Source organism: Martes martes (assembly GCF_963455335.1).
Source record: "Martes martes genome assembly, chromosome: 15".
Lineage (NCBI taxonomy): Eukaryota > Metazoa > Chordata > Mammalia > Carnivora > Mustelidae > Martes > Martes martes.
This window is the reverse complement of record NC_137903.1, coordinates 2,030,935-2,058,662: the sequence shown is the minus strand read 5'-3', so window position 1 is coordinate 2,058,662 and position 27,728 is coordinate 2,030,935. Positions and strand designations below refer to the sequence as shown.

General features: G+C 65.7%; 1 protein-coding gene across 2 annotated transcripts; it reads left to right on the top strand.

The window, feature by feature from the left end:
* The first annotated feature begins 324 nt into the window (after positions 1 to 324).
* On the top strand, positions 325 to 27,060 carry MEF2D (myocyte enhancer factor 2D). Of its 2 annotated transcripts, XM_080823762.1 has the most exons (12): positions 325 to 628; positions 15,640 to 15,829; positions 16,419 to 16,622; positions 17,884 to 18,021; positions 18,841 to 19,051; positions 19,251 to 19,307; positions 20,761 to 20,951; positions 21,432 to 21,452; positions 22,580 to 22,709; positions 25,790 to 26,015; positions 26,354 to 26,660; positions 26,878 to 27,060. In XM_080823762.1, the coding sequence occupies exons 2-12, from the start codon at positions 15,776 to 15,778 to the stop codon at positions 26,887 to 26,889; spliced, it is 1,551 nt and encodes a 516-aa protein (XP_080679888.1). In that variant the 5' UTR covers positions 325 to 628; positions 15,640 to 15,775; the 3' UTR covers positions 26,890 to 27,060. The 2 variants fall into 2 exon arrangements, with proteins under 2 accessions (XP_080679888.1, XP_080679889.1); XM_080823763.1 differs by lacking the exon at positions 21,432 to 21,452.
* Positions 27,061 to 27,728: the final 668 nt, after the last annotated feature.

The window sequence follows — 27,728 nt, the reverse complement described above, 5'->3', positions numbered from 1 at the left end:
GGCCGTCCCTCCGCCGGCCGCTGGCCTCGCCTCCCCGCGCCGCCGGCCCGGCCCCCTCCCTTCCCCTCCCTTCCCCTCCCCTCCCCTCCCGGCCCGCGGAGGGATCCGCCGCTCCCGGCGCCGCAGCCTAGCCTGGAGGGCGGTGGGTGGGGCGCCCGGCCCGCCCGGCCGGCCGCGGGAGGCGCGAGGCGGGGCCGCGGCCAGGCCCGCCCCCTCAGGCCCCGCCCCGCCGGCGCGGGCTCCTCCCATTGGCCCCCCTGCCTGTCCATCAGCCCCCGGGCCCCACCCCCTCAAGCTAGGCTGAGCTGTGCCTACGTCGGCCTCGACTCCCGGGGGCTGGAGGAGTTACCTTTGGAGCCCGAAAGGAGGAAGGAAGCAAAATATCAACAACGCCGAGGCGGCTCGGGCGCTCGGCCCCGGTCCCCCCTTCCCGCCGCGCGCCTGCCCGCCCCCGCGCCCACGGCGGGGGCCCAGGCCCCCCGGCGCCGCCCAGGGCCCGCGCGGACGCCGGCCTCATTTGTTATTCCCCCCCGCCCGGAGCTGCGGCTGCCCGGCGTTGAAGATCCCCCGGACCGGGGGCGAGGGCCACCCCTCCCAGGCGTGACACCCCTTTCCCCCAGCGGGGCCGGTGAGTAGGGAAAAATAATGCGCCTGCCGCTTTAAGAGGCCCCCCTCCCCCACCCCGTCCCGGGGTTGGGGTGGAGGTGGTCTGGACCGTCCCCCTGAGGGGTGGGCTGGGGTGGCCCCCGGGTGGGAGGAACTCGCGGAGCGGGCTGTTTCCGTGCGGCGGCGGTGGGAGACTACGTGGGGGGCTGCTTGTTTGTGTAGGGGACTCGGCCGGGGGACAAGTGCAGGGGGCTCTGACTCCCCTCGTGCCGGGGTCGGGGTGGGGACCTGCGCTTGGGGGCGCGCCCGTCTGAGGGTGTCGGGGGTTACGACGGCCAGCGAGTGGTCTGGGCAGGGGCGCCATCCTCAGAGGGGGTCTCCGGTGACAGCCGGGAGCGACTGACATTTTAACAGCCGGCCCTCCCTCCCTCTCCCTGCTCGCGCCGCCTGTTCACTCCTCCTTGGCCCGAAATGGTGCAGAAGGGGGCCTGGGAGGGCGGCGGGAGGGTGGGGGCGGGGGGAGCCGCAGCTGTTTGGGAAGCGGGGGAGGGAGGGGGGACGTTGTTCAGATGACACCGGGGTGGTGGGTCGGGGTGTGTGAATGTGTGTGTGTGTCCCGCCCGGGATTGCCGGGTGCCTGTGGACTTGGGACGCCGAGTCACCACGGAGGTGGGCGCGCTCAACCCTTTCTTGGGACCTCCCACCCCCACTCTGAGACCCCCGAGCTGGTTTGTCAGCGGCCCCAGTTGGAGAAACCCTGGCCAGAAGTTTGCAGCTGTTCAACATCTGGGCAAGAGTTCTCCAGTCTCCATTTCCACCAACGGCAGGCTGAACTGGTCTGGGAGCGGGGGTCAAGGGAGTGTTGGGGGGCTCTCAAGGAGACCAGGATGGGTCTTGTGTCTTGCCCTGTGGCAGCCCCCTGCCGTCAGATTTGGGTCTCAGGGGGATGGGAGAAAGGGCCCCTTCTCCTTAGTGGTTCAAGCCGACCTCTGGACAGCCTCTGTAGGTCTGTCCCCACGTTGGGAGGGCTCCTGGGTGTGGGCACCCTCGGAACCACTGACTAGGTTATCCCAGGTTTGTCCTTCTAAGTGGGAGGCTCTCTGTACCTTCTCTTAAACAGGGCATTGTTGGTGGTTTGGGGGAGGCTACAGTGGGTGGATCCTCTGCCCCCCTTCCCTGTGCCCAGTCCCCTTTTTGAGGTCTCCTTATTGGCCTGGTTTCTTTGGTTTGGGGGTGGTCCTCACCCACCCCTCCCCCAGCCCCTCCGCGGGTCTCCTGGGCTGTTCAGGGGCCGGCCTGGACTATGGGAAGTTTGCCGTCTGGGGCGGTGACCTTGGGCTGCTCTGGCCTCGAGATAGGAGGGGAGCCCAGGCCAGCCCTAGATTGGGTGTTTTGAAGTTAGGGAGCTGTCCACCTCCCACTCGTCTTCAAACCCCCAACAGGGAAGTCTTGGGAGCCAAGGAGAGCATTGAAAAGGCACATGTCAGTGTTCACAGATGTCCAGCCCGCCTGTGGCCGCTGGGTCACACCCGCCCCAGGACTTAGCCTGGCTGTCCCAGCTCCCACGGCCTGCCTGGGAATGAATTTCCTTCCTGTGGTTTCCCAGTGTGTTGGGCAGAAGGTGGGGGTGGGGTGGGATCCCAGCGAGGGTGGCTGAAGACCCGTTTATGTCGGGTGATTGGGGAACACTAGGGCCTACGTAGGGCTCTTTCCTAGTGTGCCCTAGGATGGGCATTTGGACTGTTGGGTCTCAGTGGTCCTATTCTCTTTGTCGTATCTCCCCGCCCCCCCATACCTGTATGTGCTTGTGTACCTGGGTGTGTGCATAGGTGTGTGCGTGGACATGCGTAAGTGAGGGGTCTCTGGTTTCTCTGGGAAAAGGAAGGGTTTTCACTCGTGTTCCTCTAGGGACCAGAGATGTTGAGCCGTGTACCTGAAATCACACAGCAGGTCTGTGTCAGGGCTTTAGGCTAAGCGCCAGTCTTCCAGGTGTGGCTCCACAGTAGGGAGTAACAAGGGGAGGGAAGCCACAGTCCTTGCTCTTGGAGCCCCAGGTCCAAGGGGAGCAGCAGGACCCAGGCCGAGAGAGCATCCTGCCCCGTGTGCTGGGGGATGGGCGGGAGAGGCTGGGCTGGGGCTTCTGTCTCCTGTACCCAGTGCCTGGAACCAGTGGTGGAGCACTGGGCATGGTGGCTCCGACGCACCCATTGTCCCCCTGCTCTGGGCCTGCTGCTCCTGGGCTGGAGGGCCCTGGGCTTCCCAGCTCTGCCCGGCTTGGCTCTAGGCTCTTCTCACAGACCCAGAGATAGGATAGTCTTTCTGGCTGCTGTTATATAATCTTTCTCCAGCAGGGTGGTTTTTTTCTTTCTTTCTTTCTTTCTTTTTTTTTTTTTTTTAAATCTTCCTTGGTCTTTCCTGGGAGGTGCAGTGAGGAAGGAAGGTGGTGGGTAAAGTACCTGCCGGGGCCGGGGGGGTGGTCTGGAGTACCAGTAGCAGGGAGGCTGGGGGAGGCCCCCGGCTCCACTGTGGCCCAGGGAAGAGGAGGCCTTAGGTTAGACCCTCACAGATTGTGACCTAGCCCCTCCCACCCTCCTCCTGCTCAGTCTCTGCTGTGGGCGTCCCTCGCCCTTGGGCCCCCAGAGGGGCCTGGCCTTCTGCTAGTCTTGCTAACCTTCTCCCCCGGCCACCTGGGCCGCTGCCCTCCCTGGCTGGCACCGGGTCCAAGATCTCGGTGCTTGCCCTGGCCCGGTGTGGGGGGGCCCTGAGTCGGACACTCTGCCGCCTTTGCCACCTACTTCTCTGCCTGTGTGGGAGAGGAGTCCGGGGTGGAGGGGGGGGCGGGCTCCAGCAGGGCTCTGGTTGTACTGTTCAGAGCCTGCTTCTCTGCCCTTGTCACCTGAAGGTGGTGGCCTTCCTGGAGAAGAGGGCTGGGTGGGGGGCAGGTGAGAGAGGCTGGCCTGGGTCCGTTTGGTGTCCACAGTGGGTATGGGAGTCGGACGTGGGCCTCGGGTCTGTCGTCAGGGATCGGATTCTGGGTCATGGTGCTCTGCGGTGGGGGGCTCTGCCCACCCCGAGGGACCAGGCTGGGACTCTCTGGGCTCCCTGAGGCCCCCCAGTTTGAGGCAATTATCCCGCTTGTTACAGGGCAGAAGGGGGTGGCGGGGGGAGCCCGCATCGCCTCGGCATCACTGTCATTGCTGGTGGCTTTTATGAGCCAGTCATGGGGCCGGAGTCCGGCCAACCGTCTGTCCTTCTGTCCCAGTTTGGTGACTTACTCATGGTGGGAGGGGGAGGTGCGAGGTGCTCGGAGCTCTGTGTGGGAAGCTGGACACCTTGCCGGCTTCTGGTTGGTGCCGGGCTGCCCGCCCACCACTGCAGCAAGCGGCCTGGCGCTCCAACTTCGGGAACAACTTACCAGGGTGCTTGCTGAGGGGACAGCGGTGGCTCTCCCTCGGTCTGGGAAAGAGGGCGCTCTAAAGGTGCTTTCTTCCCCAGGCGCTCTTGGGGGCTCTGCTTTCTGGAAGGCCTCGGACAGTGGCCTGGGGCTGGGCATTTATTTTCTCTCCTGCCCCCTTGCCAGGAGCCCGCCAAGGGGTGGTGGTTGGGGGGGGGGGTCCTTGTGCAGGCCGCCGTGCCCAGATGCACCTGGCAGGTTCCCAGCATTTAGGGGTGTGAAGGTGTGCGAGCTCATACACACGGGTGTATGTGAAGGTGCGGGAGCTCATACTCACGGGCGTGCGTGAAGGTGTGCGAGCTCATACACACGGGTGTATGTGAAGGTGCGGGAGCTCATACTCACGGGCGTGCGTGAAGGTGTGCAAGCTCATACACACGGGTGTATGTGAAGGTGCGGGAGCTCATACTCATGGGTGTGCGTGAAGGTGTGCGAGCTCATACCCAAGGGTGTGTAGACGCCCACTGAGCAGCTGCCACCCCGCGGGGATGAGGGCCAGTGAATGGGAAGATGATTAAGGGATTGGAGGCCGCGGATGGGTGGGGGACCAGGGGTGAGGAGGCAGAGGCCTGCAAGGACTTGGCAGAAGGAGGGCTCACTAGAGCAGGAGGGACTGAGGTTAGACCGCAGATGGGCAGCCCTGGGGCCTGGCTTGCCAGTTGAGGAGCCCAGCTGACTCCCATCACTGCCCCTGCAGTACCCCCGGGGCCCCTCCCCGCGGCCCTGGCTCACACCGCCTCTGGCCCCCGCACCCCCACGCGGGCCATTTGCCCTGGGCTAAGGCAGCTTTCCAGGTGGATGTGAGTTGCACCAGCCCGGAGGCCATCAGAGCACCTGGGAGACCTGGAGGTTTACCCCAGTCTCTGTCTCCCTCCCCACTCACTCTGATGAGCAAGGCCACCCCCATGTGTCAAGGTTGCATCTGCGCCCTCGGGCACTGCGGGGTAGATCCCGGGCCTGGGGGGGTCCCCAAGGCAGCTGATTTTTCCTTTTCCTGAGCCTGTGGCCGCCACCTCCCCTTTCGGGGAGCCTTGCCGTGTTTTTGGCTGGTCCTGGCCGCCGTGTAGACCTGTCGGATGTGCTCCCTGACTCTGCGCGGACCCGGAGAGTCCGCAGGGGTGGGGAGGCCGCTGTGCCTGCTGTGGGAGCTCTCTCCCTCTGCGGAAGGCTTCGAGGGGAGGGGCTTGTCCGAAGCTCAGCTTGCTGCTGGCCACACCCAGGCGGGACCATATTTACTCATTTAAACTCACCATCCCAGGAGGCTCTGGGCTCTAGGCCTGGTCACTGACCTTGGCTTGGTGCCTCTGGCTGGGTGCTCTGGCCACTCCCCAGGGAGCTAGGCAGACCAGGGAAGCATATAGAAAAGGAGATGTTTTTGTCCTCTGATCAAGGGACCTTCCCCGGCAGCCGTATCCCATTCGCTCGTCCTTTGGAGACCTAACACGGAAACTCCTGAGATCCCTGGGGACTGGAGGAAGGGAGCGCTGGTCATGCTGTCCCCGTGTGCCACACTCTGTGCCGGGCATGCAGACACCCGGAGACTCATTGGTTTCCTGGCATAACTGTTCTTTATAACTGGGGGACCGAGGCAGAGTTGGAAGTGGTTTGCTGAGGGGGTCGTCTGCTCCATGCCCTTGCCGCCGTGTCCCATGAGCCAGCTGGAGTGGGAAGGTCCCTCTTCTCCAGTAAGGAGTTAGGGGCTTTGTCTGAGGTTAAGGGAAGGGTCCTGGCCTGCAGGAGGGAGAGGGGAGCAGGAGGCCTGGGGAGACCTGGGAGGAGCACAGGACGGCACATTAAGGGAAGGGCGAGCCCCTGGACGCTCCTGGGAGCCCCTGGCCCCAGGGTGGAGGCATAGATTTGGTGGGAAGCTGAGGGAGATGTCGCTTTGGTTTCCCGAGAAGGTATCTTTGCGTGACGGCGCGCCATGGCAGAAGCCCCCAGAAAAGGGACTGAAGGATGCCTACCGGTGCCCGCTCGAGCGAGGTGCCTTGAGCGGCCGGCGTGGGAAGACAGGCCCGCAGGAACTCAGGCTGGTCTGAAGGCGAGAGGCCTGGCTGGCAGGAGCCCGCCCAGGCCCGAAGTTTGGGCCTCTGTCCTGGAAGGGATTGCTGGGACTCCGGGGGGAGGGAAGCCCCCGTCATGCAGGGAGCCCACCCCTGCCCCTCATCACTGGTGACCGAAAGAGCCGCTTCCCCTGGGAAAGGAGGGAGGGTCCATGGGGCACATGTGGGGCCCTCAAGAGCCCGTGCTTGGAAAGTGGGTGCCTCCTTTCTTCTAGACCCCGACGCCAGCCCGACCCAGGACTTGCTGGCTTGAGCAGCCCCCCAGAAGGGAGGTGTCCTGGCAGGGACCGGGGGTGTGGGAGCCTACGGGGGGCCCTGCGGGGGCCTCCAGGCCTGGGGCTCCGTCTCCCGCGGGGATGGATTGGGGACACCAAGCCCACCCCTGCCTCCCCAGCCAGCTGTCTCCCTGCCGCAGAGCCTCCCCTCCACCTCCACCTGCCCCGGAGTCTTCCCGGATCCCTGGCGGCCGCTTCCTTACTCCTCCCGACTTCCCGCCCTGCCCCCGCCAGCAGACGCTTGGGGCTGAGGGTTGGGAGAGTAAGGAGAGCTCATCCTCAAACCTCCGGAGGAGACAGTGGGTGGGGCTGGGGGCGGAGGGGAGGGGTCTGTCTCGGTTCTGGAGTCTCCGTGCTCCAGGCTCTGGTTGGATCAAGCAACATGGAGGCAGGGGATGGCACAGATGACCTCAGATTTCGAGCGTCTCTCCTTAAAACGTGCGTGTGTTCTGTGTCCTGCGAGGGGCAGTGGCCGGGGGTGGCCCTGGAGGAAGGGCGGAGCCTGAAAGGGGGTCTTGACCTTTGAGCCCCTTTCCTCCAGCCCCCACAGCTGCTTGCTTCTCTGGTGACTCCCCTGTGCACCCCGCAGGGCAGACCCGTGGGGCCCAGACTGACCGGGTGGGGACAGGTGTCCCGGCCCAGCTGCTCCCTCTTGTTTCTCCCACCTGTCAGCCAGGGGCTGGGGGGTGAGGGGATGGCCCGCAGGGGAGAGTAGGAACCCCTTGGCCCCCTCACCTGCTCCCTGGGGCGTGGCCGGGGGAGGGGGCTGGGCATAAAGTGTGGCAGAAGGATGGGGAGTAAACAGCGGGCGGCCCGGATTGGGATGGGGGTGCCGGGTCGCAGGCAGAGAAGCCGGTTGACAGGCAGGGGTCGCCCAGGGGTCCGCACACCGTCCGTTCTCGGAAGGGGGGCTGTGACTGGCATCGGGGGCAAGTGTTTGTGTCGCTGTGAGGCGGTACCCCCCAGCCGCCTGGGCCCCCTCCCTCCAGCTGGGCATCTTAGCCTCACCTGGCTCCTTTCCTGCGAGCAGGGAGCTAATCCCGTAAGAGCCGCCTGGCTGGCCTCCCCGGCAGGCCCACACAGCCATCCTCCCGCCCGCCCCCGCCAGGGCTTAGAGGACTGTCCTTCCGCAGGAGGAGACCCAGTCACCGCCCTGAGCGGCCCCTTTAAGTCCTCCGTGGCTCCCTGAGGTCGTGCTGTCTCTAGGAGGATTTGCTTTCTCTGATTGGATTGGCCTCTTTTGGGCCCGTCTGTGACTGTAGGGGGACACTCACTCGCAGCCTGACCCTCCAGCTTCCCTTTTGTCAGGACAGGTGCTGCCCCCTGTGAGGGCCCCGGGCCTCGGCCCTCTCGTCCTGTCTTCTCTGCCTGCTGGTCCAGCAGTCGGGGCCTGGACCCCACCACCTGTCTTGGCCAGAGCGGCCCTGCCCAGCCCTGTGCCCGGGAAGGGAGGGTCCTGGCACCCCCTTAAAGAGCGTCCTTCTGGGACTGCCCACTGTCCTGTCCTCCACTGTCTCCCTTTCACTCGGGACCCTGCACTCCACAGTCACCCTGTGCCCTCGTTTCCACGGGAAGTCCCTCCCTTGCTCTAACCATCGGTCCACATCAGTCTACCCGCTCGCTGCGGCAGCCGGGACTGGGCCCTGGTGGCATTGCGCTCATGCTCGCCCAACGGCTCTCTGGCTGACCCGCCCCCAAGGCCCCAGCTGCCACTTTCACTTCTGTCTCCCGAGACCCCAGAGGGAAGTTGGGTGGGGAGGTGGAAGGCGACACACTAACCGTCCCAACCGCTTCAGATGGCCCGGGGCCCCGGCCACCACTCTCGTCTCCGTGACCTGCGTGGAAGGGCCGGCCGCGGTGGGAGGGATGGAGGCTGGACAGCAGGAAGGCCTTCCGGGGAGAGTGGACCACCGGGCAAGGGCAGGGCCACGAGGGTCGAGGCCGTAGCTGGACGGCGGACGAGCCCTCCTTGAGGCAGGCCAGGGACGGGTTGCCCTCCAGTCCCCGTTGGCTGGAGGGTCGTGCTGGGGCCTCCGTGCTCCCCGACACACTTCCAGCTGCCCCTGCTTGGTTGGGTGACTTCTAACAAAGCGAATTTGAGTCGCAGAGACGACTCTGAGGCCAAAGCGGCCACCCTCGGAAGCCCTCCCTGAGCCTAGCGTCTGTCTGGCCTGCACCACGGCCCGTCCTCCTCCTGCCCCAGCCTGGGCACTACGGGGTTCCCTGTCCTGGGAACCCCCTGGGCCGCTGTGGAGCCCCCATGAAGCTCAGTGAGTCTGCTGCGGTCCCTCTGTCTCAGGGTCACGCCCCCGCCCCGTTCAGGGGAGGGACAAGAGCCCAGGGCCTGTGGGACTGAGAGCTCCGTACCACAGCTGCGCTTTCTGGGTTCGGGGATGCCTTCGGCCACGGTGCCCAGCTCCATCCCGAGGGCCCAGGTGTCCTGGGTGGGGGCGGCCCAGTTCCTGGAATGGGAAGCTGAGCCCTGATGGAATAAGGTCAGAGACACTATGCAAATCCCCATGCAAATGAGCGGTAGTGAGTCAGTGCGACCGGCTGCTGGGTAGAGCGTGAAGCAAGGCTCAGGCTTGGGTTCCAGAACCAGCCCCACTAATGACCATGACCGTGACCTCGGCGGCAGTGACTACCCAAGCCCTGGGTCTGATAGGCTTTCCAGGTGTGGTTGGAGTTGGGGTGGCTGCGTCTCTGCGGCCAGGGCCCGGGTGTGCCCCCTCTCCCCCTGGTACCGCCCTTGCTGACCACGAGCCTCTGCCAGCCCTTTGCCTCATGTTACGAGGGTTCAGAAAGCACCTTGTGCCTTTGTCAGCCCCGTCCCTCCTGTCTTGTGGCCCCCACGCTACCCTTCCCCCTGGGCTGGAGGACAGTGGGCCCAACCAGACCATGTCTTCTGTCACCTCCCCGTGGAGGATCCCACCCCGACCTCCCTTCCTTTGGGGCCTTTCTGAGGAGCACAGTAGCCGAATGGCTTGGCTGGAAGGGCACTCGGGTACCCTCTCCCCCCACACACCCATTGTACTGACCAGCGGGGTAAGATGTGGCGGGGGGGGGGGCAGTGACTTACTCAAGGCCACACAGTCATTTAGGGCCAGAGCAAGGGCTAGAACACAGGCCTCCGGGACCCCTGCTGAGAGACCCCATGCTGCCCTGGGCTGCCTGTTGCCCAACGACAGCCACCCCTTTCCTGCTAGGATTCCACCTCCTGCCACCCCCAGATTCTTCCTGAGAGCAGGCCCGGTGGCTCCAGAAAGTTGGGAGGATTTAGGGTGAAGGGTGGTTCCCAGCAGCCAGCCCCGAGGCCCCCCGGGGACAGCCCGAGCTGCGGTGGGCGGTGCTGGAGCCTGGGTGGGGACCTGGCCACTGCCGCTGTCGGGCACTGGACACTGTCCGGCCACTGCAGGAAGGACGGCAGCTAGACTACAGGAAGGACAGGCTGGGCCGGGAAGGCGGGGAGACAGACCCTCACTGGAGAGGCGTCTCCTGGGCAGAGAACAGGATGACCCCATCCCAGGGATTTGCCCCGCGGGAAGCCTGGGGTGGGGCTCCGGAGAGGTGTCCCGCGGGAGCTGCGGGGCGGGTGCGAGGCGCGCTGGCCACGGCGGCTGCTCGGTCTGGCCGGGCCACTCCTGTCCCTTCAGCCAAGGCTGCAGTGTCTGCCACCACTCGCCTTCCTAGGGCACCTGGGACCTGAGACCACCCTGTTCTGGGTCCAGCTATGCCTGGACTGGTCCTCCCCCTCCCCCCAGCCTGCCAGCCCGCCCCCAGGTCCCTGTCGGTGAGTTAAAATTAGCTCAGTGCCCAGGCTAAAAATAGCCCCTGCCCAACCCTGAGGCTGCTGGGCTGGGGGAGGGGAGTTCCCGAGGGAGGGGAAGATGGTGGGAACCAGGGGTTTGGGAAGGGAGCCTGCCAAACAGCACTTTGAGGGGAGGAGGACGGGGCTGGGGATTGCCCGTGCCTTTGAAAGCAGACGCTGGAACTGGGGGGTGGACGAAGCGGGCACCCTGGGCTGGGGGGCAGCGGTGGAGCGGAGCAGCAGAGGGGAGGGGGGGAGCAGGCTGGGGGCGTGAGAACTGGGCCGGCCGGGTGGGGGCGAGGGGCACTGCCCTCACTTCCGAGGACCTCAGAGATGGCGAAGGAAGGCCCCCCCCTTGTGTACCCCAGGCCTGGGAACCCCAGCACCCTCTTCCCGGGCCCTGTGTGTTAGTGTTGGGGTTCACCTGCCCACCCCGCTCTTGCGGGGCGCACCTCCCTGTGTCTCTGCTTTGAGGGGAGAGGCCAGGAGGGCTGGGAGCCCTGGGATGGCTCGGGACTGAGGGGGCTCCTGGGCTCCCCTCTGCCCACCGTGGGGGCCTGCCTGCCCTCAAGAGCCCGGACGCCCTCGCCCTCGGTGGGACCTGCCCTCGCCCTCGGTGGGACCTGCCCTCCCCCGCTCCGTCTCTTGGCTGGACTGCGGGGATTCAGAGGACAGGCCTGGCATCCTGTCCAGTTGTGCCCCCGCGCCCAGCCCAGCTTTGGGGCGCAGCTGAACTTCCTCTGAGCCGTGCCCCCACCCCCGCCTCTCCTTGTCTGTCTCTGCCTCACCCCGCCCTCGGCCTCCCTCTTGGCCTCTCGGCCTCTCTTTGTCGCCCGTCTGGGTGTCTGTCCCCCTCTACCACCCTCCTCCGTGTCTGCCTCACCACGCCTCCTCCCTCGTTAGTGAGCAGGCTGCTTGAGGCCGCCTGACTGTGGGGGTGACAGGTGGATTGGATTGTCACCCCCTCCCCCAGCGCCTGCTGCTTATTTCATGCCCTGCAGCCCAGCCACGGGGAAGGGGCGGGAGGAGGGATGACAGCTGTCTCCAGCGCCTCCTGCCTTCCCTCCAGTCCCGGCCGGCCTGCCGCCGCGATCAGCCCGAGAGGAAGGGACGGAGAGCCAGAGCCGGAGAGCCAGAGCCGGCCTGAGGAGCGGGAGAGTGGGCGTGAGCCCAGTGCTCTGTGACGGGGGCTGCTCGCTCAGCCTCTCTGGGCCCCTGCTGCGTTTGGTCTGCCCTGGTGGGGCCACTCTGGAATCAGATGCCCTTGGGTTCCTGAGGGCCGCTGGGCCCCGGGGCAGCAGGCGGGGGTGGGGGGGTGGGGGGGCATGGGGAGAGAGGAGAGAGGAGCTGGAAGACGTGTCAGGGCGCCCCCAGGAAGGGCAGCTGGGCCACAGCTGCAGGTCCGGGAGGCTGCCCCGGCCGCCCCCTGCGCTCTCCCCACTGGCCCCAGGCCACCCTCACACAGGAACTGAGATAGCATCATTCTGAAACCCGAGAATGGTTTGAATATTGCTCAGGTACCAAGAGGTGTTAAACTGGGGGAGGCCGGGCCTGTTTTTTCTCCCGCGGCCCCTCCAGCCTGAGACCCCCTTTAGGGTACACTTTGCATATTGTTTGCACCTCATTTGCATGTAAATAGAACCCACTTCGTATGGGGCCTGGATCCCAGCTTGGACAGGTGGCCCTCTGGGGTCGCTGTCGAGGGTGGTGTCAGATGAGCCTCCCCAGCCCCGTGTCCTCTGTTCTCCGTTTGCTGGGGCTGCTGTGCGGCCACCCTTCCCTAAAGAAGGTGGGTCTGTGCCTGCCTCCTGGGCTTGGCCCAGCTGCCGTCCCCCTCCCCCTGTGCTCTCTCTGTCCCCACTCCCTGCCCCCAGGAGGCCCAGCCTGCCCAGCTCTGTCCTGCCGGCACTGCCTCGAGTGGGAGAAGCAGAAACTGTCAGAGCCTTCCAGGGGCTGCTTTTGGTGACATAGATGCCTCCAGCCCGAGGAGAGACAGCCAAAAGTCAGGGCTGGGAGGGCCTCCTAGAGGAGGAGGAGAGGGCCGGGAAGCAGAGGCGGGAGGGGGCAGGCCAGGCCAGGGGGCAGAGGTGCCGTCGGAAGAACAGATGTTCGGGCCTCTGGCTCCTGGCGGTGGGTTAGGTCATCAGGCGGGGGGCTAATTAGGGAGGCCCAGGTGTTCAGTAGGATCTTCCTAATTGAGTGGGAGGGAAGCGGGACAGGACGGGCCTCCTTCACCCTGATGGGGTCAGTGTAGGGTCCTCGGTGCCCACCCAGGCCGCAGCCACCCTCCTTCCAAAGTCACGGGTGAGTTCGTGTTCTGGCCCCGGGGCGCTCAGACTCTGGGCCCTGTGGAGCGGGCAGCGTGGGTGGACGGGGAGGAGGTTACCACGGACTCAGCCGGCTCGTGGGGGGCTCCTGGTCAGATAGGAGGAAGAACTGCCCGGGGCAGGGGCACCTCGTCCTCTGGCGTTGCGGGCACAGGGACAGGAGCAGCCGTGGGTGGGGGGCCCAGGAAGCGTGGAGTTAGGGGCTCCCTTGGCAGAGAGGGGACGGACTGGGCCTGGTCTTTTTGTCCCTGACTCCACTCTGGCCAGAGGACGCTTGGGGCGGGGGTCCTCTGCGGCTTCCCTGTCTCCTCAGCCCTGATCCCTCTTGCATCCCAGCTCCCCCAGCATGAAGCGGGGGTGGGGGGGTGGTGTAGGAGACCAGCCAGGGAGCCGGTTGCCAGGCGACAGTTGCCGGAGCAACCCCATCCTCTCCATCTCCATGTGCTCGGGCCGCTCCGCAGACTTCAGAGTCTCACCCTCTGCACCAGGCAGCCCAAGGATGGGGAGGGCTGAGGCCTGGCCCGGAGAGGCGGGCACGCTCGGAGGGCCGGTGGTGTCCAAACGTACAAGTTCAGGGGCACAGTGAGAGGCTGCGGGTCCTGCAGCGGGACTGACCGCAAGAAGCCCTTCTCACAGGGTCGCGAGGGAGACGGTCCCTCATTTGAGCAGAGCCTCCCTGAGCTCCTCCTTACGGGGGTAGGGGGGGTAGAGTGGCTCCTGCTCTAGCTCGAGCTCCCGGGGAGCCGGGCATGGAATGGAAGCGAAGGGCAGGGACCCTGAGAACCAAGGGAACGAGGTCAGACTGCAGGAGTGACTTTGCAGGGGTCCCAGGAGCACAGAGAGGCTCTCTCCCCGCTTGGAGGAAGAGGGGAACTAGCCCGAAGCTGGTAAGAGGCCACATCCCAGCAAGAATTTGCTTCTGCAGGAAAGGCGGCGAGAGGGAGCTGGGAGACAGGGTGGCGGAGGGAAGGTAGATGCTCTGAGCACGGGAGGGTGGCCGTGAAACCGTTTACACGAGGCCAGGCCAGGCTTTCCATGAAAAAGCCGTCATCGTCATGGCCCCCTTGTTTTCTGCGCCCCCTCTCCGCCCTCCCCGGGAGCCCAGAGTCCCGCGGCTCTGAGAAGCACAGCTTTGGGGTTCAACCGGGAAGCGGATTGATGGGGGCTGAAACCCTTGGGCTGGGGCCTTTCACGTGGTCTTTGGCAGAGATGGGGCCACAGGCAAGGAGTGGGGCGGCTGCTGGGCCACTCAGGGCTGCAGGGGCTGGGTGGGTGTTGTCCCTCGGGGACCGTAGGGGACCCAGGACCCAGGGAGGACCCAGAGAACAAGGGAGAGAGGAAGAGGTTTGGGACCCCTGTCAGGGAGAGAGGGATGGTGGATCCTTCTGGTCGCGCGGGAGCGGGGTTGTTTCCTGAGATCTCGGGACAGAGTGGAAACTCTCTTTCCAGCTGGGCTAGGGAGAGCCTGAGGGCCCATGCTAAGGACGGGACTGATGGGAAGGGGTGTTCCTGGCTCCTCCCAAGTGCACAGATTCCCTGCCTCCCCTCCCTCTCCCCTGCCCTCCTTGGCCGAGCTGCTGAGGCTGAGCTCCGCCATCTGCTGTGGGACCTTGGGGGCCGTGGTTGGGTGGGGCTGGAAAGGCTCAGGGAAGACTCAGCAGCCCCTGGGAGTGGGGGCTGGGGAGGGGGTCCCAAACGACAGGTGTGCCTGTCCTCTCTGCTCAGGTTGGGGGCAGTGAGAGCCCACCTGCTGGACTGTGCTGTAGGGTCTCTGCCCGGAGCTCTGTGGTCGGGGGTCCCCGGAGGGACAGGCTGGACCTCCACGGCCAAGGCTCTTCCTCAGACCCAGAGTGGCTTTGGAAAGCGTGGACCTCCCGCTCGCTCTCCCCCCCCCCCCCGCCCTTCTCCCTGAAGGCTCCACCTCTGATTCTCCCCATTCACAGAGCCCAAGGGGCTGTGGGCTCATCCCTGCCTCCATCCCACCCCGGGTCCATCCAGTCCCTGAGGGCTCACCCAGCCTGTTTGGGCACCGCCCACACCTGAGTGCGGGCGCTTCCTGGGTCAGCCTGGGCTTCCCTCCGCACACGCTGGTCCGTCCTAGAGTCGCCCAGCTGGCTGCCGAACCTGAGGGGTTTATGGGTGCGGGACATCAGGGGGGCGTCTGCATGCGCCTGGAGGCGGGCAGCCTCGGTGCACGCCAGTGGCTCCATCCTTGATCCGTGCTTCGGGGAGCGAGGCTGGGAAGGGCTGGAGCCCAGGCTGGACTCGGGTCCTAGACACGGCGTGGTCCCCCAGAGCAGGCGTCTGCAGGCTGTGCCCTCGGGGCCGCAGCTGCCCCTGTGCCTGTTGTCCCTGAGCTCCGTGGCCCGTCTGTGTTTATGTGTTGTGCAGACGCGAATGGCCCCCGGGGCCCAAAATAGTCGTGGATCGCCGTGGACCCCCGCGTGGAGAAAGCTTGCAGACTCTGCTGTGGCGGGGTGGTATGTGTGTCTGTTTATTTTAAGCAGCAGAAGCGGCTCTTGAAGCAGAACTTTGAGGCAGAGGCCCATGGAGGATATGGGGATACGGGCGTGGAGCAGCCCTCGAGGGCTCTGCAGCCCCAGCCCCACCCTGGGCCCCCAGGCTCCAGGCTGCTCTGTGTGCTTGACCCCGGGCCGCTGAGTGCTCCTGTCCTGGCACCAGGGTTAGCAGTGCGTGGCCCTGGTGGGTGCTCTCTGCACCAGGCACCGCGAACGGCAGTGCCCCTCTAGGCCCGAGGGGCAGCTGGCAGACCCAGCTGTCTCTACTCCAGGTGGGTTCTGGGCAGAGGAGAGAGCTGGGGGCGTTTTCCAGGACGGGGTGCACACCGGGCCTTGGAAGACCCTTGGAAGCCAACTGCGTGTGATCTGGAACCGAAGAGCAGCAGCGTTGGTGTGGAAAGAGCCTGGTTTGGGGCCTGGGCCCTGGGTGTAAGCACCTGCTGCTGCCTCAGGGCACCTCCATGTCCCCATCTCGAGGATGGGGTGGATGCCGCCAGCCTCTCCCGGGGTGCGGTGAGCCTGGCCTGCGTGCTGGTGCTAGCTGGGGCTGACTCCTCTCGTGACTCTTCCCTCCCCTCCCCTCCCAGGACGCTGTGCAGAAACTGTCCTGCAGACCATGAACTGAGCTCTGGTCCCAGGCTGTTCATGAGCACACTGTGAGGCGCGCCGAGACCCGCCACCCACCGATCCCCTCCCCCCCAGCACTGAGGATCCCGGGAGAAGATGGGGAGGAAAAAGATTCAGATCCAGCGAATCACTGATGAGCGGAACCGACAGGTGAGAAGGGGGTATTGGAGCCACGTAGAGTGGGTGAGGGCAGGGAGCTGGCCTCTGCCTCCACTTCCTCCTGCTAGTCCAAGAGGGCTTGCTGGAGGAGGGGGCCTCTGGAGGCTATTATGGAAGGGGAAGGACTGAATTGGGAGGAGAGGAACCCCCAGCTCCCTGCAGCTCTCGGAACCCTGTATCTTAGAACTCCAAGGCTTATCTGCTGCTGTAAGAGGGGATCTGGGTGTCCCCCCGCCAAGTACCCCCCCCCGCCCACCCTACCCAGGGACGATGCGCCAGCTTCAGGCCATGCCCAGGCACACTCTGTTCCCCAAGATTAATTCTCCCCCTCTTCCTACACCAGGGGAGGATCTGGGAAGCCCTCCCATTTTCCTTCCCTGACCCACTCACAACCCCTGGCACGGGGGTGTGGAGCTCTGTCCGTCCAGATTCTCTCCCTTCCGTGAGGCAGCGCTAGGCTGCACTGTGGCCATACGCTGGCCGGAAGGTGCTGGCCTGCCCCCCCCCCCGCCCCCAGGCCAGCGGCTCCAGAGCAGGCTTTACTGAGCCCTACCCTACCGGCCCTGCCCGCCGCCCGCAGGTGACATTCACCAAGCGTAAGTTCGGGCTGATGAAGAAGGCGTACGAGCTGAGCGTGCTCTGTGACTGCGAGATCGCGCTCATCATCTTCAACCACTCCAACAAGCTGTTCCAGTACGCCAGCACCGACATGGACAAGGTCCTGCTCAAGTACACCGAGTACAACGAGCCACACGAGAGCCGCACCAACGCCGACATCATCGAGGTGGGCCCGCGGGCGCGCACATGCTCCCGCGCCCGGACCGAGGCGGCGGGCGGGCTGCCCACCCGGCCCGGTGTGCGCCCCGGCTGGCTGCTGCCCACCCGGCCCGCTGCGTCTCCGCTCATGCTTGTGAGGCTGGCAGAACGTCCCTCTGCTCAGTCTTCCCTCTGGTTCTCTGTCTTTTTCTCTCCTTGTCCATCGTTGGTCTGTTCCTGCATCTGACTCTGTCTTTGTCTTTCTTCCTCTGTTTCCGACTCTCCCGCTCTGCCTCTGTCCCTTTGTGGGTCCCCGGGGCTCAATTTTCTGTTTCAAAACAAGCCAGCATTGCAGGCTGTCGGAGGACACAGGCCTTGGAATCCAGAGGTGGCCTTTCCTGGCCATGTGTCCTTGGGCCGTGGTGCCCACCTCCAAGAAACAGGGCCAGGGCAAGCTTGGAAGGGTGTGGTGGGACTTAAACGAGACAGCCCAGTTCCTGCTTCTCCCACGGGGTGTGCGTGCTTTCAGGGAACAGAACTTCTGCCAGTGAGGTGGGTGCCCGGGAAGCCACAGGCTTGGCCTCCTGCTTGAACTCCAAGATGTGGAGGAAGTTACCTTAGTTCTGTAATAGAGAAAACAGATTACTCTCTACTAGAATGGAAAACGTACATTCGTTATCCAATAAAGACAGAACGAGCGTCTGTGAAGGTATTTAGAGCAGGAAGAGGGAAGCTCCACACCTAACAGGTGGTCCCCGACGTGGCGAGGGCCCCCCCCCCGCCCCCGGCAAGGACAGCGTGTGGGGTGTCACACAGCAGGGGCTCCATGTACGCCCGTTTCCTTGGGCCTCTTCCTCTGTCTCTGTCTCTGCGTTTCTCCCCCTCTTCCTGTGAGCAGGGCTGCCTTTCCCCCCCCACCCCGTGGGGTACTGGGGGTGGTCAGGCAGGGGCTGGCCCCCCTCCCCTGGCATCGGCCCCCCTCCCCTGGCATCAGCCCCCAGCCCATCCCCCCAGGGCCCCGCCCCACCTGTCACCTGGGAAGCAGGGGTCTGTGCCAGGTGCATTGTGGGCCCCCGCCCCACCCCCACCCCGCGGTGGGCCCTAGGGCCTGAGCCGCCCGCCTGTTGTCCCCCCGCCCCCACCCCAGCGCGTGTTCCCACGGTGCCGCAAGGAGGGGAAGGGGGTGGCCGGGAAATGCTGGGGACCCGGAGGAAGGGGGTGGGGAGAAGGGAGGAGGGCGCCGGGGACCCCGCCCCGCGGACGCCGGCTGACGCCTGCTGCGGTTGCAGACCCTGAGGAAGAAGGGCTTCAACGGCTGTGACAGCCCCGAGCCCGACGGGGAGGACTCGCTGGAGCAGAGCCCCCTGCTGGAGGACAAGTACCGGCGCGCCAGCGAGGAGCTGGACGGGCTCTTCCGGCGCTACGGGGTGAGCCCCACTCACCGCGTGTCTGTCGGCCCCTTCCGGCCCCCAGGCGCTGCACAAGAAGCACAGGGAGTGTGAGAGCCCCGAGGCGGACGAGGTGTTTGCCCTGACCCCCCAGACGGAGGAGAAGTATAAAAAGATAGACGAGGAGTTTGATAAAATGATGCAGAGTTATAGACTGGCCGTGAGTAGTCGCATGGGGCCGTCTCCCCGCGGTGCATGGTGTGGCTTCGCGCCGGCCCCCGGCCGCCCCTGACACCCGTCCCGCGCCGAGCCAAGCCGGGGCTGGCGGTCACCAGCGAGGCGCCACCCAGCCGCGCTGTAGGTGCCCATGGCCCTGGCTGAGTCTCCGTGCGGGCGGAGCGCGGGCCGGGAGCGGCCGCAGGGCGTGTGTAGATGACGTGAGGGCCATAGCCAGCAGGAGAGTAGGGGCCGGGTGTCCGGGAGGCCTACGCGGACACCGCTGGCCCAAGCCCCCCACTGAGGGAGCACAGGTGACATGGGTCCTGAGCCTCGGCGCAGGCCGTCCCCAGCTGCGTGGGTGCGCGTGGGTCTGTCCTCAGGCCCTCTAACCTGCTCCCCGTGTGTCCCGCCTGGCTGAGGACTAACCCGCCTCCACTGGGGGCCTTTGGGGGTCCCTGGTCCCGTCCGCCGTGAGCAGGTCTCATTCTCCGGGCCAGAGCTCTGTCCCAAAGCGCTCCCTCCAGCAGACCGCCTCCGAGAGGGCCAGGCGGGAGAGCTTGAGCCGCGGGCCCTCGCACACACAGCCCGGGAACGAGGAGCCCGGGCCCGCCTGACCCCGCTTCTCCATCTTCTGTCTAGTCCGCTGTGCCGGCCCCCAACTTCGCCATGCCCGTCACGGTGCCTGTGTCCAGTCAGAGCTCCCTGCAGTTCAGCAATCCCAGCGGCTCTCTGGTCACCCCTTCCCTGGTGACGTCATCCCTCACGGACCCGCGGCTCCTGTCCCCCCAGCAGCCAGCGCTGCAGAGGAACAGCGTGTCCCCGGGCCTGCCCCAGCGGCCGGCCAGCGCAGGTGAGGTGGGGAGGAGGCCTGCCGGGCACTCGGGGATCCTGTTACCAGCAGGGAGTTTCCCTTCGCCCAGCACGGCCTTCTGTGGCTCGATTGGGTGGCTGCTGAGGGAAGGGACCGGGGCTCCTGCTGCTCTGCGGTGCTGGGTCCTGCTGTGGAATGCGCCATCCCACCAGCTCACGGTGGCTCTGTTTGTCCCCAGGGGCCATGCTGGGGGGCGACCTCAACAGTGCTAACGGAGCCTGCCCCAGCCCTGTCGGTGAGTGGTCTGCTCGGTGGCCTCGCGGGCCCCAGGGACCCGGAGGGACCCAGAGGAGATGAGAGGAAGGTCCCAGGGCCCGAGTTGAGCCTGAGGGTGGTCTGCAGCCCTGACTGGCATGGGCGGTCACCAGAGACGGAGGCTCAGGGAATCCTGGACAGACTGGAAGAAGAGACCCGCGTCTCCAGCTGGGGGAGAGGGATGTGAGGCTTCTCTGGTGAACGGGGCGTCTGGGTGGGATCTGGAGGATGCCTGTGTACGGCGCTGCCGACGCGTTCCTGCTCGGACCCCCGGCCGCCGACGGCCTCTCCTCTGCCCTGTGCTGCTGGCTGGCTGGTGACGATGACTTCAGATGTCACCGTTGACGTCATGCCGACATTCCTGCCGTTCCCGGAGTGATCCGGAAATTGGGATGCAGGCAGCCCCACACTTGGAGGGGAACAGCGTGCTCCCGGGGTACAGAGCAAGGTGACACTCGGAACTGTGGTCGTCCCCACTTCTCTGGGCTTTAGAGCCTGCTGCTTAGCCCCAGGCACCATCCAGTGCATCCTCGGGGGTGACTGGGCGCCAGGGTCAGGGCGTGGAGGGCGCGGTGGCCGTCCTTTCATCTCCGAGGAGGGTGAAGAGGGCCAGACAAGGGCCTGCAGTCTTCAGGCCACGGCGGGCCTTCCCGGCGCCCAAGCCCAGCACGTGGAATGCGGGTGGGGGCCTGGCCTGGCGTCCAGCCTGCCATGTTGCCCTGGACGAGTTCGTGTGCCTCTGCCCGCCAGGCCTCGAGTTCACCGTCCTGGGCTTGGGACCACCCCCCTCCTGTCTGCCTCGCGAGGTTCGGCGTGAGGGCTCAGTGAGCTCGGACGAACGAGGGGGCCTGTGTAGATGGTGGCGCAAACGCACGAGGTCCTTATGACACTGGTGGTCGCCAGTTGTGGTGGTGGCTGTGTTATCGGTCCCCCGTGACCAGCAACAGCACCACCGCCGGCCGATGGCTCGTCTCCCTCAGGGTCGTGGGCGTCCTGTCACGTGTACCCCGTCTCTGGCCAAAGCTGCAGTCTGAGTGGTCGGGAGCCTCGGGGGTCCTTGCAGAGGCCCAAGTCCCAGGCTGCCCTCCCCATCTGCAGCTGGGCCCCTGTGAGCAGTCGGGCGGGGCAGGTCACGGGGTTGGAAGGTGCTGGACGCCCTGCCCTGTCTGTGTCACCAGAAGGGAGGTGGGGAGGTGAGGCCACGCGGCTTCCAGCTCTGGTGTTCCTGCCCGCGTGCTCTGGCACATGTCGCCTAGAGCCAAGGGAACAATCCGGTAACTCCGGAGTGAGGGGGCTTCTCCCCTTCTCCCAGGACGGGGGTTTTCGGGGGGGATCGGAGAGCTCAGCCGCCCCCGCGAGCCTGAGCTTGGAGTCCTGGCACGGGTGGAGGGCTGGGTCCGCGTCTGTCCTCTGACGCCCTTTCCTCCTCTCAGGGAACGGCTATGTCAGTGCTCGGGCTTCCCCCGGGCTCCTCCCCGTGGCCAATGGCAGCACTCTGAACAAGGGCATCCCTGCCAAGTCTCCACCTCCGCCCGCCCACGGCGCCCAGCTCGGAGCCCCCAGTCGCAAGCCTGACCTGAGGGTCATCACCTCCCAGGGAGGAAAGGGGTTGATGCATCATCTGGTGAGTGGGGGTCTGCACCGAGGGGCAGGGGCTGGGGAGTGGGGAAGAGCCGAGATCGGCAGGAGGGATGCAGGCCAGCCAGTCTGTGGGACTGCCTGAGGGAGACCACGAAAGCTGGACTTCTTCTGAGCTCTTGTTCTCCAGAGGGCCCTCCGAGAGGTCAGAACGTGGACGTGCCACCCACAAGGGCAGGAGGAAGGGACAGGAGGTGGGAGAAAAGGTTCTGTGCCAGGGAGGGGCAGGGGGGAGGTTTGCCAGTGCAACGGAAAGACGAGGCTTGGATTGTGACGGCTTCCTAACTGGTGGACATCGGGCTGTGGCATTTTCTGGAGTCGGTGTGGACACCAAAGAGCCCTGTCCGGGCTGCACAGCTGTCCTGCTCCTGTGCGAGGAGGTGGACGGGGCGGCTGTGGGGCCGGGGGTGAGGCGAGGGTGAGGGCTGCCCACTGAACCACTCCTTGCTTTCATTTCTGCTCCCAGACTGAGGACCACTTAGATCTGGTAAGTGAGGCCCAGAGACGTGTGTGGTGGCTTAGAGCCCTGGGTCAGCCTGTGGCCCTGCGCGGCCCCGGGGAGCGTGCGCCCCGTCCCTCCAGCGGCCGGTGTGCTGTGCGGTGTTTCCTCCATGCTGGGCGGGGTCCAGGGCTGAATGGGGCAGGGGTTGGGGGTCAGATGTGCACGTGTCTATACCTGTGTGTACGTGCCTGTCTTTATGTGCTGTGTTCACCCACACTTCCCCTTCTCTGCGTGTGTGCACGTGCACGCGCGTGTGCATGGGGTAGGGGTCAGCCCCAAGCCTCAGTGGGCCGGTCTGCTGGGGCCCCAGGATGCCCATCTTGGGGGGGCTGCGCTGGACCTGCCTCCAGCTCCGTCCTGCTGAGCATGCTTGGGACCCAGGATGGGGGCCTCCTTAGCAGGGGAGCCGGCCGGCGATGACGGCGCGCTCCCAGAGCACCGGAGGTCCCAGGCTGGGCCAGATTTACCTGGGGCTGGGGGGTGGCAGTGCGGGGGAGGGGGCTCGCCACGGCCCATCTGCCTGGCCCCGCTGGTCCCGCAAGCAGCCCGCCTCACGTGTGCTCAGGCAATGGCAGCTGCGCACACGCCTTCCCGCGTCCACACTGGCCACCGCCTGCCGCGAGGGCGGGGCCTCTCCCTCCCCGGTTCCCCGGAGGCTGGAAAAGGCGGCGGGCTTTGGCGGCCAACACGTCGGCAGTTTCGGCCGCGGCGTGGGGCTGGAATAAACAAGTGACTCAGCGGCAGATGGGGCTGACAGCCCCGCACACGTGTGTGCACACGCGGGCCTGTGCCACGCCAGGCCCCACGTTCCCCGCGCAGAGGCCGGGCGCTCCGGCAGGGCGTGCAGCGAGACAGGCAGGGAGGGCGGCCCAGTCTGCTTTTCTGCCCGGCCAGGCGCGTCTCCCACCCCGGGTCTCGGCCTCTCTGGGAGCGCGCCAGCAGTCCTGCCTGTCCGCGGCCCCCTCCAGACCGAGCCCAGGGCTGTTGGGGGCCTGGAGCCCCAGCTTGGCCTTGGGCTGGAGGGCTGGGGGGAAGGCAGCCCACCCTCCCGCTACCTGCCTGGTGACGACCATCCACCGACCATCCACCAATGGACCCCTTTCCTCCTGCAGAGCAATGCCCAGCGCCTCGGGGCCTCCCAGTCCACCCACTCGCTCACCACGCCAGTGGTGTCCGTGGCAACGCCCAGTTTACTCAGCCAGGGCCTCCCCTTCTCCTCCATGCCCACTGCCTACAACACAGGTGAGTGCTTGGGCCCCCCCAGGCCCCCCTTCCCCGACCGAGCTGCCTGGCCTTGGGGCGGGACTGGGACCAGAGAGAGTCGCTGGGGGATGCTCCGCGGAGAGGGGAGCCCCCACCTGACGAAGGTTGCCAGAGTCAGCAAGTAGAAACCGATGCCCACTGAAATTTGAATTTCAAATAAAACACAATTTTTGAGGATAAGTGCGTGTCAAAGACGTTCTTCTGCTAAAATGTTAAAAAATTACTCATTGTTTTGTCTGAAATTCAAGTTAATAAGTAGGTATTCCCCATTTTTAACATAGGACCTAATGGAGAAAGGAGTCCCTGCCCTTAGGGAGCCTCCTGTCTGAGGAGGAGCCAAGCCAGAGGTCGGCTGAGCAGGGGGCCCAGGGCTGGGGAGGGGAGGGGAGGGGCATGGTCTGGGCAGCCCAGCCCAGCCCAGCACAGCAAGGCTCCGTGGAGGAGGAGGAGGAGGAGGAGGAGGAGGTGAGGGAGACGGCGCAGGCGCAGGCAGAGGAGGCCAGAGAGAGAAGCCTGTCAGGGAGGTTTGCCCGGACGCCCAGGGTTGCCAAGAGGCACTCTGGGCAGAGGGAGGGAGGAGAGGGAGCTGATGAAGGTTGGGCAGGGGTGTGCAGGTGGAGAGCTGCTCGGAGACATTGGGGGGGCCTCTGGGTGGAAGAATTCGGACAGGACACCCAGTGCCCAGGCCGTCCTGAGTCCCCCACAGTCTGCTCCCGGGAGCAGTTGGTGATGCTCTGGGCCGTCCTGGCCTGCGCTCCACGCCAGACTTGCTCGTGGGAAACACCTCAGCACCTTGTGTCTGAGGATTTGTTTCCCCCACCGAGACCTCAGGCGCTCCACAGGGTCCCAGTCCCGGGACTGGCTTGTGCTGGGGCTGTTTTGTGCTGAGTCAGACTAGACCAAAAGGCCCTTAAACTCCCGCCTCCCCAGCCCCTGCTCCAGACACCCGTACAGATCCTCGCACGATCCTGCCCCCTCCCACTGCAGACGCAGGGAAGCCCCCTGGGGCAGTACAGGGAGCTGGAGCAGCCCCGCCACGGTGAGGGGCCGGACCCCGCCAACCGCGTCCGCGTGCAGATGTCCCCACCCAGGTGTCGTGGGGTCACCCCTCAGCCCTGCGCCCTCAGCCCTGTGCCCGCGGCCCATGCCTGTATGGGGCCCGCAGGCTGCCGCAGATGGCTGTGCCCCCAGGGGCCAGTCTCCTCTTCTAGAAGAGTCAAGGGCGGGCGGGGTGGGCGGCAGAGAGCAGCACAGACCACTGTTTCAGAGCTCCTGTGTTTGGAAACCCCGAAACGCGGTGGTGGTTTCCTGCCGTCGTGTCCGGTCCTCGGGAGTCTCCCGAAGCAGGAGGGGAGGTTAGCGGGCCTCTGCGACACTGGGACAGGCGCCCGGCAAGGCCAGACTTCAGACTGTTTGGCAGTGTGGTGCGAAAGCACGTTCCGACCCGGGGCCTGCCCTCGGGGCCCTGCCGGGAGGTGTGGGCCCCCACGTGCCCTCCCAGAAGCCGGGGCTCCGGGTCCGCAAGCTGCAGCCGCTCAGCGCACCTCCGTTTCCACAGCAGGTGTTTTCAGGTGGCCCTCCACGTGCAAACAGAAACGCGCGGCCGTTCAGCTGTCCAGCGCTCCTAGTCCCTGGCCCCTGCTCAAGTTCTGGCTGAGGGCAGGCCGGCTCCGCTGGTGTCCTGGGGAAGGGGCAGGCCCGGCCCCTCGCTGGCGCTGGCCGCAGAGGTCCGCGGGTCACTTTGGGTCCGGAGCGAGTGGGCTGCCAGGCGGCCTGTGCACCATGTCCCTCCTTTCCAGGGGGCCCTGGACCTCTGCACAGATGGGGCCCCAGTATGGTGGCGACGTGCGGGACGGGAGCCAGGCCCTTCGCATCCCGTGGTGGTGGGATGGCAGGCGAGGCAGGAGCTCTTCGAGGATGGGCATCCCTGTCTGTCACATGAGTCCAAGGGGCTCCTTCCTGCCCTCGCTCTGCTTTTGTTAAGGGCCAGCGTCTCAGCCCACAGTGTTGTTACGAGACCAGAAGCAGGGACCGTCTCCGGGTGAGACTTATGGGTTAGCCAGGAGCTCGGGGTCTCATCTCCACCCGGGGTCCCCCACACCAGACGCTGCGATTGCCTCGCTCGTGAATTAGGAACAGCCCCAGGCCAGTCTTTGGGATCCGTCCTGTGTGCCAGATGCCGTGGTGCGCACCAGCGTGCCTTCTCTCGCCCATCAGGCCTCGTGCTGTGTGTCTTGGGCAGACAAGTCCGAGTGCATCGCTTGCCCCGGGTTACAAGGCCTCTGGGGGCCTCGCCCTCACCATTCTTGTTCTGTTGTGCAGCAGTGCTGTGGTCCCTGCACAAAGACTGGGGCACAGCTGGGGAGCCCTTGAGTGAGAGCGCGGTGGGGGGGGCACGTGGGGTGTGCCTGTGCGCCCCCACAGCGCCATTGCCCTGGGCTCCTCGGGCACCTCTGCCAAGCAGCCCAGACAGGCTGCCATGGGAGCGCCCGGCGCGGCATCAGCTGTGCAGATGTCAGCTTCTTCCTTGAGACCGAGACAGTAAAGAGTATGGAGCACCGCCTCGCGGGGAACCCGGCCGGGGGCACAGGGGTTAGGGTACCCTTGCCACCCCTCCACTCTGCGGGCCCAGCCGGAGCCCACGCACATCCACCCGGTGGCTGTGCGGACACGGCAGCTTGAACTCCTGGACCCTTGCGAGGTGACAGTCTCGCAACGCAGGGACACGGCCCCGGGGGAGGGTGGTGATGGCAGTTTGCTTCCCTGCGACATGCGCCCGGGGTCCCCACGACACCCGTCTCAGGCACGTGAAGACCTGGCTGTTGAAGCGATGATGGTTGGGCGTGTGTCAGACCCTCCCAACTTCTCCTCTTTCAGTTGACGTCTTGAAAGTGATACCTGCCCCTGGTGAAGGGGAAGGGAGTCGTTCACGCTGTTTTAAAAACGCGTCTCCTCTTCCTGCTGAGAAGCAGCCCCTGCCGCCACAGGCGTGCGGTCCCTTCGGGGTCCCTGTGCTGGGGGGGCCTGCTGAGTCCTTCTGTCCTCTCCCCCCCACACAGATTACCAGCTGAGCAGCGCCGAGCTCTCCTCCCTCCCGACCTTCAGCTCGCCGGGGGGGCTGTCACTAGGCAGCGTCACCGCCTGGCCGCAGCCCACGCAGCCTGCGCAGCCGCCCCAGCCGCAGCCGCCCCAGCAGCCGCCGCCCCAGCCGCCCCAGCCGCCCCAGCCGCCCCAGCAGCCCCAGCCGCAGCCCCATCTGGTCCCCGTGTCTCTCAGCAGCCTGATGTGAGTCCCAGGGCACTCCGGGGCGGGTGGGGGGCTCAGGAAGGCAGGGTTGGGGCTGGAAAGAGGAGGCTCCTGTCGGGAGAGGGTGCCCCCCCGAGGTGCTCTGTCACCAGCGGATGGACAGGACATGGGGCACTGAGAGGTAGCCCCAGAGCCCCTCCCAAGCCACCCCAGAGCACTAGGACGTCTTGGGTGACACAGGACAGAAAGAACTAATGTGGCTCCTTTCCTTCTTCCCCGTCTCCCCTCTGGCTCCCCTCCTCCCTCTCCCTCCCGTCCCCCCCCACACCCGTGCCCCTCTGTGTCCCGCACCTCCTTGCTTCCGTCCTGGTGCCCAGCCCGGGCAGCCCGCTGCCCCACGTGGGGGCCGCCCTCACAGTCACCACCCACCCCCACATCAGCATCAAGTCGGAGCCGGTGTCCCCCAGCCGGGAGCGCAGCCCCGCGCCGCCCCCTCCAGCCGTGTTCCCGGCCACCCGCCCTGAGCCCGGCGATGGCCTCAGCAGCCCCGCCAGCGGCTCCTACGAGACCGGGGACCGGGACGACGGACGGGGAGACTTCGGGCCCACGCTGGGCCTGCTGCGCCCAGCCCAGGAGCCCGAGGCCGAGGGCCCCGCTGTGAAGAGGATGCGGCTGGACACCTGGGTACTGTAGCGCCACCCCTCCCGCCGCCAGCCTGCTGCACCCCGGGACGGGCCCCCCCCCCAGCCCCTGAGCTCCCCCACCTGGGAGGCCTCTGGGCCGCCCCTGCCCTGCCACAGGCCCCTCCAAGCCGGCCCAGTCCTGCGGGGAGAGGGGAATGGGGGGCACCTAGCCCGGGGCTGGGGCCCTGACACCCACTCTCCGTCTCCTCTCTCCGCAGACATTAAAGTGACGCTTCCCACTCCCCTCCTCTCAGCCTCCCTGACGAAGAGCTGACAATCTCACCACCGCCCTCCCCTCCCCGCCCTGGGCTCCTCCCGCTCGACCCCCACTTCCTTTTGTGCTCCGTGTCCTGTTGATGGTTACGTTTGTGTATAATTATTATATTATTATTATTATTATTATATTTTTTTTAATTTGGATTCTCGCTTTGGAGAGGAGGACAGTCCCGTCCCCTCTTTCTGCACCCCCCGCCATTTCACTGGCTGGGGGGGGCTGGTTTTTTGCGGGAAGGGGGGGACACTTTGCACGTTGTACACATATGCTGCAGGAGGGGGTGGGGAGCCCGATAGGCCTTTGGGACAGGACAGGTGCCGAGCCCTGCATGCGGAGCCCTCCCACCCCGTCCCCCCAGACAGAGGGAAATAACCAAAAAACCTACCAAACAACAAAACCCCTTACAATAGACAAACCCCAAAGTCAGCTTGGTGGGTGGGTTTGCGTTTCAGGGGGGAGGTGAGGCACAGGTTCTGGAAAGGGTCTCTGCATCTGGGCTCTTCCCATGGCCACAGGCACCTGGGGCAGAGCACCCCAGCCTGGCCCCCAGCCCCCCTGCACACACACAGCACGCACCTCTGAGGTGTGGGGGTGCTGGCCAAGCTTCTGGGCTGGGAAGTGTGCCTGGGATTCTGAGGCTGGGGGCAGGGTTTGAGGTGGGGACCCCTTGGAAGCACATTTGGAGAGAAAGACGGAGAGCCATGAGGAGGGGCCGAGAGCTGGGGTGAGGGGTGAATCGGGGCCCCCTACCCTCCCTCGCAGTTTCTCTACGATACACAGTGCAATAGCTCTCCG

Coding starts and splice junctions, on each gene's coding strand:
- MEF2D (XM_080823762.1), top strand. CDS start 15,776: ATGGGGAGGAAAAAGATTCAGATCCAGCGAATCACTGATGAGCGGAAC. Junction 19,308..20,760: donor AGCCTGCCCCAGCCCTGTCG/GTGAGTGGTCTG, acceptor TCCTCCTCTCAG/GGAACGGCTATGTCAGTGCT. Junction 22,710..25,789: donor GCCCACTGCCTACAACACAG/GTGAGTGCTTGG, acceptor CCCCCCACACAG/ATTACCAGCTGAGCAGCGCC.